A 12,040-nucleotide genomic window follows, 5' to 3' on the forward strand; every position below is an offset into this window, starting at 1 on the left:
GTTTCTAGCTGATCTCTCTAAAGGGTGATTTTTTGTAGCTGACCTCTCTTCAGGGTGATTTGTTTCTAGCTGATTGCTCTACAGGTTGATTTGTTTGTAGATGAACTCTCTACAGGATAATTTGCTTGTAGCTGAACTCCTTACTTTGTGTCTAGTTTGTAGCTAATCTCTCTACAGGGTGATTTGTTTGTAGCTGAACTCCTTACATTGTGTGTAGTTTCTAGCTGATCTCTCTACAGGGTGATTTGTTTGTAGCTGATCTCTCTACAAGTTGATTTGTGTGTATATAGCTGATCTCTCTGCAGGTTGATTTGTTTGTAGCCGATCTCTCTACAGGTAATCTGTTTGTAGCTGAACTCTCTATAAGGTGATTTGTTTGTAGCTGATCTCTCTGCAGGTTGATTTGTTTTAGCTGAACTCTCTACAGGGTGATTGCTTGTAGCTGAACTCCTTACATTGTGTCTAGTTTCTAACTGATGTCTCTACAGGGTGATTTTTTGTAGCTGAACTCTCTTCAGGGTGATTTGTTTCTAGCTGATCTCTCTGCAGGTAGATTTGTGTTAATTTGTTCATTGCTGATCGCTCTAAAGGTAATTGATTTGTTGCAGTTGAACACCCTGCAAAGTGTTTTGTTTGTAGCTGATCACTCTAAAGGGTAATTTGTTTGTAGCTGAACTCTCTCCACAGTGACTTGTGTGTAGCTGAATTCTGTGTAACTGAATTCTCTAGAGAGTGACTTAATTGTAGCTGAATTCTCTACACAGTGCATGACTTGTTTATAGCTGAACTTTCTTCAGTGTGACTTGTAATGTTCTGAATCTCTATAGTGGTATATTTGCTTAACTCTCCACATGGTGACTCTTCTTGCTGAACTGTCTATAAGATTAACTGTTTGCAGCTGAACTCCCTACAGAATAACTTGTGATGTAATAAAATTCTATAATGGAGTAAATAAATTAGCCGAATGCTCTATTAGGGTGACTGTTCTATTAGAGTATCTCGATCTCGCATTTGCTACACGGAGTTGGCTTTCGAATCATAACTCAGTGGTTTGTAATCCGATTCTTCTGTACTACTGCAATGACTTTCTATGAAGATTATTCCAGCTATACAACGATTTTCAGCTCATTGCTCTAAGCGGTTTGCCTAGTAGGCATGAAAACTAATACTTTTTTATTCATGAAAATCAATCGCGTAACTGTGACACAGGTTGGGTTTTGTGTCATATCTCCGTGGTCTTTATCTCGATTCCTTTCAAACCACCAAAAGGCACTCCTACGATGGTTACTCCATCTACATAGCAATTTTCAACTCATTTCATGAAGCGGTTTACCCTGTAGGCGTGACAACAAATCGATCTTGTTTTACGCGAATAATCGACCATAACTCCTGAACCATTCATCGGATTTGTACCAAATTTGATGCTAGGATTTGCCTTTGGACTCCCTTTCTGTGTGCCAAATTTCAAGGCGATCGAAGTACACGTTTGCTTGTTATAGCAATTTTTGCAAGTGTGCGAAAAGACGAAGAAGAAGAAAACAACGAAGAAAAAAAAAAACGAAACTTTGGCAGCTTGTATCTCAGAAATGGCTGGAGCGATTTCCTTCAAATTTGGAATGTAGACTCCCTTGGCTGGCGGGCAACTGTGTAGCAAATTTGGTTCCAATCAGATAAGTGATCACCGAGATACAAAGGTGTGAAAATGACGTTTTCGTTCTTCCTGTCAATATACTCATGGTGTGGCGCGCCGGCTTCTTGGGCCGCACGACACACTACCGTGTGTCTTGATTCTGCTCGTACTACAAAGTAATTACTATCAAAATTCTGTGAATTACAGTCGTAATTGTAGTGTAATTACTGTACTTTTATGATCGTATTTACGTCTCCATTCTGTAGAATAATTTGTGCTTGCCGTGACACAATCAGTGATGAAATGCAAATAGCTACCCCCTCAACAAATCCTGCCATTTTCAGTGGTAAGTATTTGTTGTACAATACCATCAATAATTTTAACTACAGTGTCATCATTTCAGATTTGCAGTAAAGGTGTCTCAGTGATACTACGACTCACCACAAGCTGCTGGAAGACACTGATGGAGTTGAATTTCAAGAAAAGACGTAGCTACATGTATAGCAATCTATATAATAATCTACTTATGCATGGAAAAGCTAACTAGGTATACATACTTTATAAGTTGGTGTAATATAGTCATGGTGTAGTTTATTAATTTACCTGTTATTGTACTGGTTGATAACTACGTACGTATGCTTGTGTCTACTTATAGTCGCCTTGTGATGGCAAGAAAACGTTATAATTCTTTCTGTTGAAACTGGATACTAGTTGTGCATATAGCTATGCATCCAGGCTAACTGTCTGGTACTGCACTAGAATGCTTCGTTAAGCCTGTTACTAGAATGGGAATCCCCGGGGGAATTACCCTGCTATTCTGCGTGTTAGTTGCATACGCAAACATACGAACGTGGCTACATGCACCTGGGTAACTTCGCTCTCTAGTGGTATAGCCTTGCAGGAGCGGCAGGACTGATATCTAGCTGCTCTAAGATATTATTATTACTTTTATCTGAAGAAAAGCTATAGCTATACACAGAAGGCTTATATACTGTACAAGGTGGTTCCCAAGATTCTATAAACATCATCACACAGCCGGATACGTACTTTGGAACGAATTATATAGCTGCATGTGTATAGCGCTATAGCCAGCTATATCAGTATGTTGATTGAACATGTTGCTTCGAACATATGCACAGCCAGTTTGTCATGTATAAATTTCATGGACAATGGGTATACAATACATATACAGCTGTATAATAGGTCACAAAATTTGAACCACCTACAATGCTATTGCTAGCCGTGTATGTATATTACGGCTACTTCTTAGGCGGCTAGCTAGCTAGCTAGTTGGTTGGTTTCTGTAGTTGACGAAACTTAGTAATAATGTTGGATAGATATATACCCGTGAAAAATATCAAAATATGCATGGGTAATTGCAGTATTAGCCCGTCCAGGCTTTATACATACGTACCGTACCAACGTATAATGCTTCTACATTGGGCGTAATTACGATCGTAATTACTTAGAACTATGCGGAATTATTTATTCCCATTTTTACACCGTAACTACAATGTAATTATTTTACATTGTGTTAACTTTATTTTGACGAGTAGAGTAGTGGCTCAAAAATCTGCATTTATACTAAATCTCAATATTCCTGCACGATCATGCATCAAATATGCAAGTTTCATCTTGCCTTATGCAAGTTTCTACATGTATATACTGAAGCATTTTACCTCGATTTAATGCTTTTTTCACTCTTTCAATTGAAACTATTAATGATTATTGGGTCTAATAAAGGTCATAACATGAAACTGTTGCCACAATTGGAGGTTTATTTATCCTAAAAAGTGTCTTTGTGCACTACTGTATGCAGCATACCCTGATTTTAGGTTGCAGCAGCAGCAATTTTAAATTTCGTGCCACAGCAAAAAATGCCGGGATTTTTCGGAGAGACCTGGGAGCTAAATTTTCAATAAATGACCCCAAGAAGTGAAATCAGTCATCAAAACATGTTAGCTGAAGAGTGGTCACGGAATTGCTATTTTTGACTGTACCATAAGTGGTAGATGACCTGGACAAAAAGTAACCAATTGGTTTCAACGTTGGTACAAACCATAAACCAAAACAGGTAAAGTAATACTGGCGCAGTTTTGCAAATCGTTTTATGAAACTGTGACATCCTGTTTATGGGCACATGTTTAGACCACTATAATGAAGCATGCTAGCCTGGAAAATGGTGTAAAGTAGGACTCTGTTAACGGGTTACTAAGAAAAAAGACAGTGGCAAATTAGCACAGTTGTGCTCTAGGGATGGTTTATGGCTTATACAAGCCAATAATATCCCTTATTATGATGTGGTCTATATCTGTTAAGTAATTGTGTGTTCTTTCTGCTATGAAGTATTAAATTGTTCTGTGTTTCTTTGATCCATTTAAGCTTTATTTTGATACAATATCTAGTGGACACATAGAATATAGAAATCCGAACCGAGTAGTGCTGACACATAGAATACAGAAACCCGAACTGAGTAGTGCTGGCACGGCAGTTTTATGCGGGCTGGCCTGGTTTGGTTCAGCTCAGTTTGGTGAGAGTTTATACTGTAGTGAAAACCAAAACGAGTCGTGCCGAACTGAGCCAGCACACAATATGAGGCAAGTGTAGATGCAGTGTAAGCTCCATCCCTTTTCTTTTGATAACTAGGACAACATGTCTGAGCAAACTGATTTATACACAGAGGCTGTTTGGGCAAATGTCCAGTGACTGACTATTATATTTGTCTTTGCACTATGGTGTTTGTGCATGCAATAGCAGACACCTATTGCTATCTACTTTATTGTACATGATAGACCCTATCAGAACAAATACCTCTCCAACACAAAACCCAAAATGATCAAAATTTTGGCTGATGGCAGGTAAAAAATTGCCATACAGATTGATTTTGGTGCTGTGAATTGATTCACCAAAGTAAACTCCACTTCTATGATAATCGTTGATGATCATAAAGCTATCTTACAAGAGTAACCAAAAATTTCCTATCACGTGAAAAACAAGATCCAATACTTGTATTTTAATTATGTGCTTGGGTTATCGGATAGTTTTTATCTTAACTTTTGGCCAGACTGTGGCTAAAAGGAGGTACTGTACTTAGCCTAACTTGTTACAACCATTGTAAATTGGGTTACAACATGGGCGGCAGCCTTTGATCCACTTACACATTAATGATATACCAATAGCTTTAGCTGAGGAGGGAGCTGAAACATCACAGCTCCAAAGCATAAACAGCTGTACAGTAGATTCTTTACTTGTTTACTAGATTCTTTATGGTTGTTTTGAAATGTATAGTATGAAACAATGTAATGTAGTAAATAATTGTACATATAGCAAAAATGCACTGTACTGTAACTAAACTATAATGAACTATGACAGAAATTAATACACAAATATAACATTCAAAATTACCCGGAAGAAAACTGTTTAGATTAGGAGTAGTGACCATTTCCATATTAGACAGTCCCACACCAGCAGCATTTCTACCAGCCACAGTGACAGTATAAATTGTAGCATTTAATAATCCAGCAAAACTGTAGGAGGTGTCAGTTATTCTCATCATCGTTACTCCATCAGATGGTGATATTGTCACATCATATAACAGTAATCCACATACTGGATTACTAGTAACAGCACCCCACGACATATTGAAATTAACTGAACATGCTTCACTCTTCACAGTGATCATTCCAACTGGAGATGGTCGACCTATAACACAAACATTATTAAATAATTATACTCATGACTCAAAACAGATTCACAACAAATGGCTGTTATCGTGTTCAAAATTATGAACTAGTTGACTCAGCACAGTAATGTTTCTAAATCAAGTAGTTATATTGACCATACCCATGAAGGCCAATAAGAGTTTTTGCTCTTCAAATACTTGAACAAGTGCCCCATTTACCATTTCAGAGATTGGCCAGCCACATCCCTTTAAGTACAGTAACATGATAAAATCGCTTATAAGAAAGCTAACCTTCACAAGTGTTTAATACAGCTCGTAAATACAGTGAAACCTTGTTAGTAGGGCCACCCATGGGACCCATGATAAGTGGCCCTATTACTGAGGTGGATGAAAAATCTCATTAATTTAATTAACCCTCTCACCGCCAAATTTGTAGAGGCTCCAAATCTACTACTTCTAAACTGCTGTAACTTATACACCATACCATATACTCATATAAAACTATATATCAAATTACTTGGAATTCAAGGAATTCGATTTTGAAGTTGTTGTTTACACAAGAGCAACCACAAATCCATTATATAACTTTAAAGTACGAAAATCGATCTAAGTGAAACCAAACATGAAATTTTACTACTTTACTAGCTAGCACTGTTTATAATTATACAGTAAACATCACTAACCTGTTTACAGTTGAAGCGATTATCTCTAAGTCAGATTTTCCAGCATTTGAGCAAGTGCGTATGTGCATATAAGCACGAGGTCACTGGTTTGAGGTGTACAAAAGTAGCAATACACCACTCCAACCTATATAATCCCATTTCTGTGTAGTGCCATTATCACATCAAAGAATCATCTACAATGCTTGTTATCAATGTTCCGAAAGTGCATGATTGTATCATCTAACTGTGCAATAGTGCGCGAGAGACTGGTTATCCCAGTTCCCATTCACTTAAGGGCGTACCCACTACAGGATAAGTGCAGGGGCTACTAAAACGCTCAACTGAAGTTACAGAGTGTTTAGAATGTGATGCTACGGGCATTTATAACTGAAACTGCCATATGGCGGTTGTGGCGGTGAGAGGGTTAAGGGTGCTAGTAGGTTGTTGAAGCATTTCAAGGGCCAACCATGTAACCACATACAGCTGTTACATCATAATTGGCAATAATACACATACTTGAAGTATCCATGTTAAGCAGCTGTGTTTTTCACCTAAGAAAACAGCCAAAGAACAAACTGTTTCGTAACTCAAGAAAGAAGAAGTGCAAAGACAAATTCATGTGCTAAATGTCCACAAGTTTGTTGAAGAACCTTCACAGCGAATTTGGTACCTGTAAAAGCAGTCAGTATCTTGGAATAAGAAAAATGTATGAGTTTGCTTTGAGGGACTATAGTGGTGAATGAAATAAGGTATGCCCTTATGCTTTGGTCTAGAAAGTTGAATCAATATTTGAAGCAGTAGTTTAGATTCCTGTAGCTTCACTATCAAGGTTTTCAACAAACCAGCAACTGCCTAGTTGCTGTAACAGGAATTTACAAATGATTTAAATATATTTGTAAGGAACTTGATAACTTTCTTTCTGTAAATATAAAACTTTTTCAAAAAAATGATCACGTAATGATAACAGATAATTGTTGTTAATGGTGTGTTAACAAGTGAAGTTTAATCCTTCTATCTCGGGCCAATCTGATAGTGTATTCGACTGAAGTTGAGACAGATAGCCACTTTGAAACATCTGGCGCCCAACGTGGGACCTGAAAACACGCCAAACTGAACTCAAGCAAACCCTCCTGCAACGAATCACACTTAAACGCTGTTGTACCGTGGCATAGCACTTGGAAATGGTACCCGAGAATGCAAGAACCCTCAATGTATTGACTAGTTATTTGCTTGTGTGTTTCAATACTGTAGGCCTTCGACACTTGGAGAGTCATGACCGAGGAAGCAAACCACAACCGTTACAAGGCCTATAGAGCCGGACATAGAGGAGCACTTACTAGACTCACGAAGGAAATTGACGAAGTGTTAGCGTCCAAGACTCTGAACGAAGAACACCGCCATAAGCTGAATATCGTACATCAACAGCTGGAGGTGAAAGCCAAGGTGTTAACCGAATTAGACAATGATGTAATGAAGTGTTGTGAACTTGGCGAGATTGAAAGAGAGGTACAAGAAGCTGATGTGATCGCAGCTAAAATAATTGAATACAAGGCAAAACTCAAATCTGTTATGCGACCAGCTAATAATACTGATCCCACGCGAATCATCTTGGATCCATCTGAGACTTCTTCCACTGTCACCAGGCCACATCTCTCAAAGCTCACCTTGCCCACATTTAAGGATGACGTTACCCGCTGGACATCATTCTGGGATTCTTATGACTCTGCTATACACAGTAACACTCAACTTTCAACTGTGGATAAGTTCAACTACTTGCACAGTCTGTTGGAAGGCCCTGCCACTCGTTCAATCAAGGGGTTGACTCTCACTAAAGCTAATTATGAATCAGCAATTGATCTTTTAAGGAAACCGTTTGGGAAGCCTCAGAAAATTATTGATGCACACATGGAGATCATCAAGATACCTAATTGTACTACAGACAAATCCCAAATGCTCAGGTCAGTCTATGGTCAGATTAATGTACATATAAGGAGGTTGGCTGCTCTCAATGTGAACTCGGACCAATATGGTAGCCTTTTAATTACAATAATCATGTCTAAGCTTCCAGATAACGTGAAACTGAGGGTAGCTAGAGAGGCTACAGAGGAGGTGTGGAAAATCGACGATTTAATGGATGTTATTAAATGAGAGGTAGAAGCCAGAGAAGCTTGTGATGGCTGGAGGGCCAAAACCCAAGGCAAACCTAATGTTATTCCTGCACGCCATCCCCCAAACACTGGTATATTTGTCACACAGGGTGCTAGTATTCGATGTGCTTATTGTCAAGGGCAACACTATTCAGCCTCCTGTGACAAGGTTAGGACATTAAGGCTCGTAAGGACATATTGCCTAAGAATGGCCGGTTCTTTAATTGTTTAAAGAGTAATCACTGGCTTAGGGACTGCTGTAACCCAAAAACTTGTCACAATTGTCATCACCAACACCACCAGTCGATCTGCAACAGCCTGTCAGCTGAAGCTGAACCATTTGTACCACAGTCAATTAATGAAACCGTGACAACTGGTAATAAGGATACTATGACCACCTCTTTAAGTAATACCACCAATACACAAGTGTTCAAGGGTGGCGTTTTGTTGCAAACAGCACGAACCATTGCCTCTGATGAGACTGGTACACAACAAGAGCTAGTTCGTGCCTTATTTGATTGTGACAGCCAAAGGTCTTATGTGACAGAGAACCTTTGTTCCAAACTGGGATTATCTCCTGTCCAGTCTGAGAGACTTTATTTAAACACATTTGGGGATGCACAACACAGGGCTAGGAATTGGTAAATTATTCAAGATGTATTTATGCAAACCAGGTTCGTCCGACAAAGCTGAGATTCTTGTTCTGAGCTTTCCTGTCATTTGTTCTGCTTTACCCCTTGTTTCAAATCTCCACCAATTTACTCACTTAATGGGTCTAGAACTGGCAGATACGTAATTCCAGGTCTACTTGAGATTCAATTGATGTACTGGTGGGGTCAGATTTTTATTGGAGTTTTTGTGGGTAGTGAGGTCCGTCAGGCTGGTCGCGGCCCTGTTGCTATCAATAGTAAACTTGGCTGGCTGCTATCGGGGCCCTTGAATTCTGTAGACTATCAGAACATTACTTCTACTAACCTATGATGACAGTAGCATTGCTTCTGCAAACGATGAGCTTGTACATACCCTGAAGAGATTTTGGTAGGTCAAAGTGATTGGCATAACAGATATTCCAGCCCAACAATTAGATTTCTTGATAACATAACATTTACTGGTGAACGCTATGAAGTGAACTTACCATGGAGGGAAGGAAATTTGAATTTTTCTGATGGTTACATTCTGAGTCTAAATTGTCTGAGGTCACTGCACCACCGCTTGTTAAAGGACCCTCAAATATTGAAAGAGTATAACCACATTCTCCAGGAACAACTGTCTAAGGGCATCATTGAGAGAGTTCCAGAATCACAGACGAGGTATAATTCCGCACAAAGGGCCATGGTTCATTACTTACCCCAACATAGAGCGGTGTGGCAGCACGGCAGCACGGCAGCACTACCAAACGCCGCATCGTCTATGATGGCTCAAGCCAAGGCAGGGAAGGATGAATACTCACTAAATGACTGTCTACAAGTTGGACCAAATTTTATCCCAAAGTTGTTTAACATCCTCATCAAGTTCTGATCACACCCAATAGCTATCACTGCAAACATTGAGAAAGCTTTTCTCATGGTGGGCATTTCCAGTTTGGACCAAGATGTTTTCAGATTCCTGTGGCTTGAGGATCCATTGAACCCCCAAAGTAATGTTACATAGTTTAGATTCACCAAGCTAGTATTTGGGCTAAGATCTTCACCAGCCATCTTAGGGGCAGTTATATCACACCATCTGCAGTCATACAAAACTCTTTGCGCAAATGTCAAAGAAACAAATAGAGGACAGCCTTTATGTGGATGATTTGATCACTGGCACTACCACTGTAGAGCAAGGGATGGAATTGTATCAGAATGCCAAGTACATCATGAAAGAAGCAGGGTTAAATTTGTGCAAGTGGAACTCTAATTCTAAGTCACGATTGAGTAAGATTGCTGAGAAAGAAGCAGCGCCCCAAGGTACTGATAGTGTGCCAAGATTGCAACAATTGCTTTGTGGGGAAGAGGAGTCTTACTCCAAATCATGTACAGGCTTGCCACATTCTGTAGATGAAGTAAAGCCCCTGGGTATAATTTGGGACAGCCACACAGACCAATTGATGTTTAAATTTGACTAACTCATCGATTATGCGAACAGCCTTCTACTCAGTAAACAATCAGTCTTGAAGATAACTGCAAAGATATTTGATCCCTTGGGTCATCTCAGTCCCTTTGTTATCCAATTTAAGATAATGTTTAGAAAATTGTGTGTTGAGAAGGCGGAGTGGGTTGAGCTATTACAGGACGACCTGCTAAGACAGTGGAGATTGATACTCATGGAGCTTGAGACGATAAACGAGATCAGAATCGACCGATGCTATTTCATTGAAAATTCCACCCCTGTGACTGTTCAACTACATGCTTCAATTGAGGCTTATGCTGCCGTGGTGTATTTACAAGTCATGTACTCAGACAACAGCGTAACATCAATGATCTTGGCATCAAAGACGAGAGTGTCACCTCTGAAGGTTCAAACTATATCCCGGCTTGAATTACTGTCAGCTGTTATCTTATCCCGACTTTTTACAACAATTAGAGACCGTTTGTCATCTTTAAAGCCTGTGGACATGTTTTTGTGGACAGACTCAACTTTAGTGTTGTGTTGGCTTCGTAGTAATAAACCCTGCAAACAGTATGTTAGCAGCCGAATAAATGAGATTCATCGATTGACGAGCAAAGAGAATTGGCACCACTGCTCTGGAGCACTAAATCCAGCTGACATGCCATCCAGAGGTGTGAAAGGGTCCAAGTTGTTGGGCAGTAGAACATGGTGGGAAGGACCTCTGTTCCTTAAACTAGCTAAAGAGAAATGGCCTTGCTCAGATGTGACCGATGTTTGTGAAGTGGCCCAAGATGAATTAATATCAAGCCCTCCGGAAGTGGTCCATACACTGGAAACCTATGTTGCAAGTGGTGCACGTAGTCTAGTTAAAGTGTTTGATGTGATTGATTGTACTCAGTTCAGCAATCTGCACCGTCTTCTAGTGGTGACTGCTTTTACACTGTGATTTATAAAACGGTGTCAAAACAGTAGTGATGGCTCTCTCCCCTGCCCTGATTCCCTAGTGGAGGAGACTACTGCTGCTGAAAGGCACTGGATTAGGGGTATCCAATATCAGTATTTTCAGAGGGAGATAAGTTACTTACAGAGAAACAGAACGCCTAAACCTCTCTTGGTTGACCAGTTCGGCCTGTGCATTGATGAGCATCAAATTGTCAGGTGCAGGGGTAGACTCAACAACAGCTCTCTTCCATTGGGAACAAAGAATCCAATGCTTCTACCTCACAATCACCACTATGTGAAATCACTCATACCTGATGTTCACCACAGACTAAAGCACAGCAGAGTCAATGACACTCTTGCAACAATCTGTGAAGAATTCTGGATATTGAGGGGAAGGCAGGCAGTTAAGAATGTCATACGACACTATATTATTTGTAAGAAGATGGATGGTCGTGCTTATCCCCCAGTGAACATCATGCCTGATTTGCCGAGTGTCTGATGATCCTCCTTTATGAGCACAGGAGTTGACTTTGCTGGACAACTCTACATAAGTCAAGCCTCCGATTCTGTGTGTGCTTATTCACTTGTGCTTCCATTACGGCAATGCATCTGGAGCTGGTTCCCAATCTCAATGCTGAGCCATTCCTGCTTGCTTTTTCCCGATTTGTGAGTAGACGTGGCTTGCCTACAACACTTTTGTCGGATAACGCGAAGACTTTCAAATCTGCTAGTAAGAAGATCCGTGACATCGTAGGCTCAAGAGAGATTACCTCACATTTGACCAGGCACTGTGTTACTTGGCATTTTATTGTTGAACGATCCCCCTGGTGGGGGGGATTCTGGGAGCGGATGGTACAACTTGTCAAAAGATGTTTGAGAAAGGCTGTTG

General features: G+C 40.0%; 2 protein-coding genes across 2 annotated transcripts; both read left to right on the plus strand.

Annotated features, from left to right (window-relative positions):
* The first annotated feature begins 7,246 nt into the window (after positions 1 to 7,246).
* On the plus strand, positions 7,247 to 8,122 carry LOC136239280 (uncharacterized). The gene has a single exon (XM_066030039.1). The coding sequence runs from the start codon at positions 7,247 to 7,249 to the stop codon at positions 8,120 to 8,122; it is 876 nt and encodes a 291-aa protein (XP_065886111.1).
* A 1,749-nt stretch (positions 8,123 to 9,871) lies between these two features.
* Positions 9,872 to 11,650, plus strand: LOC136239365 (uncharacterized). The gene is made up of 3 exons (XM_066030133.1): positions 9,872 to 10,067; positions 10,269 to 11,151; positions 11,479 to 11,650. The coding sequence occupies exons 1-3, from the start codon at positions 9,872 to 9,874 to the stop codon at positions 11,648 to 11,650; spliced, it is 1,251 nt and encodes a 416-aa protein (XP_065886205.1).
* Positions 11,651 to 12,040: the final 390 nt, after the last annotated feature.

Source organism: Dysidea avara, chromosome 1, assembly GCF_963678975.1.
Source record: "Dysidea avara chromosome 1, odDysAvar1.4, whole genome shotgun sequence".
Lineage (NCBI taxonomy): Eukaryota > Metazoa > Porifera > Demospongiae > Dictyoceratida > Dysideidae > Dysidea > Dysidea avara.

Excerpts from the sequence above, each read along its gene's own strand:
- LOC136239280 (XM_066030039.1), top strand. The coding sequence starts at position 7,247 with ATGACCGAGGAAGCAAACCACAACCGTTACAAGGCCTATAGAGCCGGA.
- LOC136239365 (XM_066030133.1), top strand. The coding sequence starts at position 9,872 with ATGTCAAAGAAACAAATAGAGGACAGCCTTTATGTGGATGATTTGATC. Across the intron at positions 10,068-10,268 it reads GAAAGAAGCAGCGCCCCAAG|TCTTGAAGATAACTGCAAAG; the intron begins GTACTGATAGTG and ends GTAAACAATCAG. Across the intron at positions 11,152-11,478 it reads GTGGTGACTGCTTTTACACT|ACTAAAGCACAGCAGAGTCA; the intron begins GTGATTTATAAA and ends TGTTCACCACAG.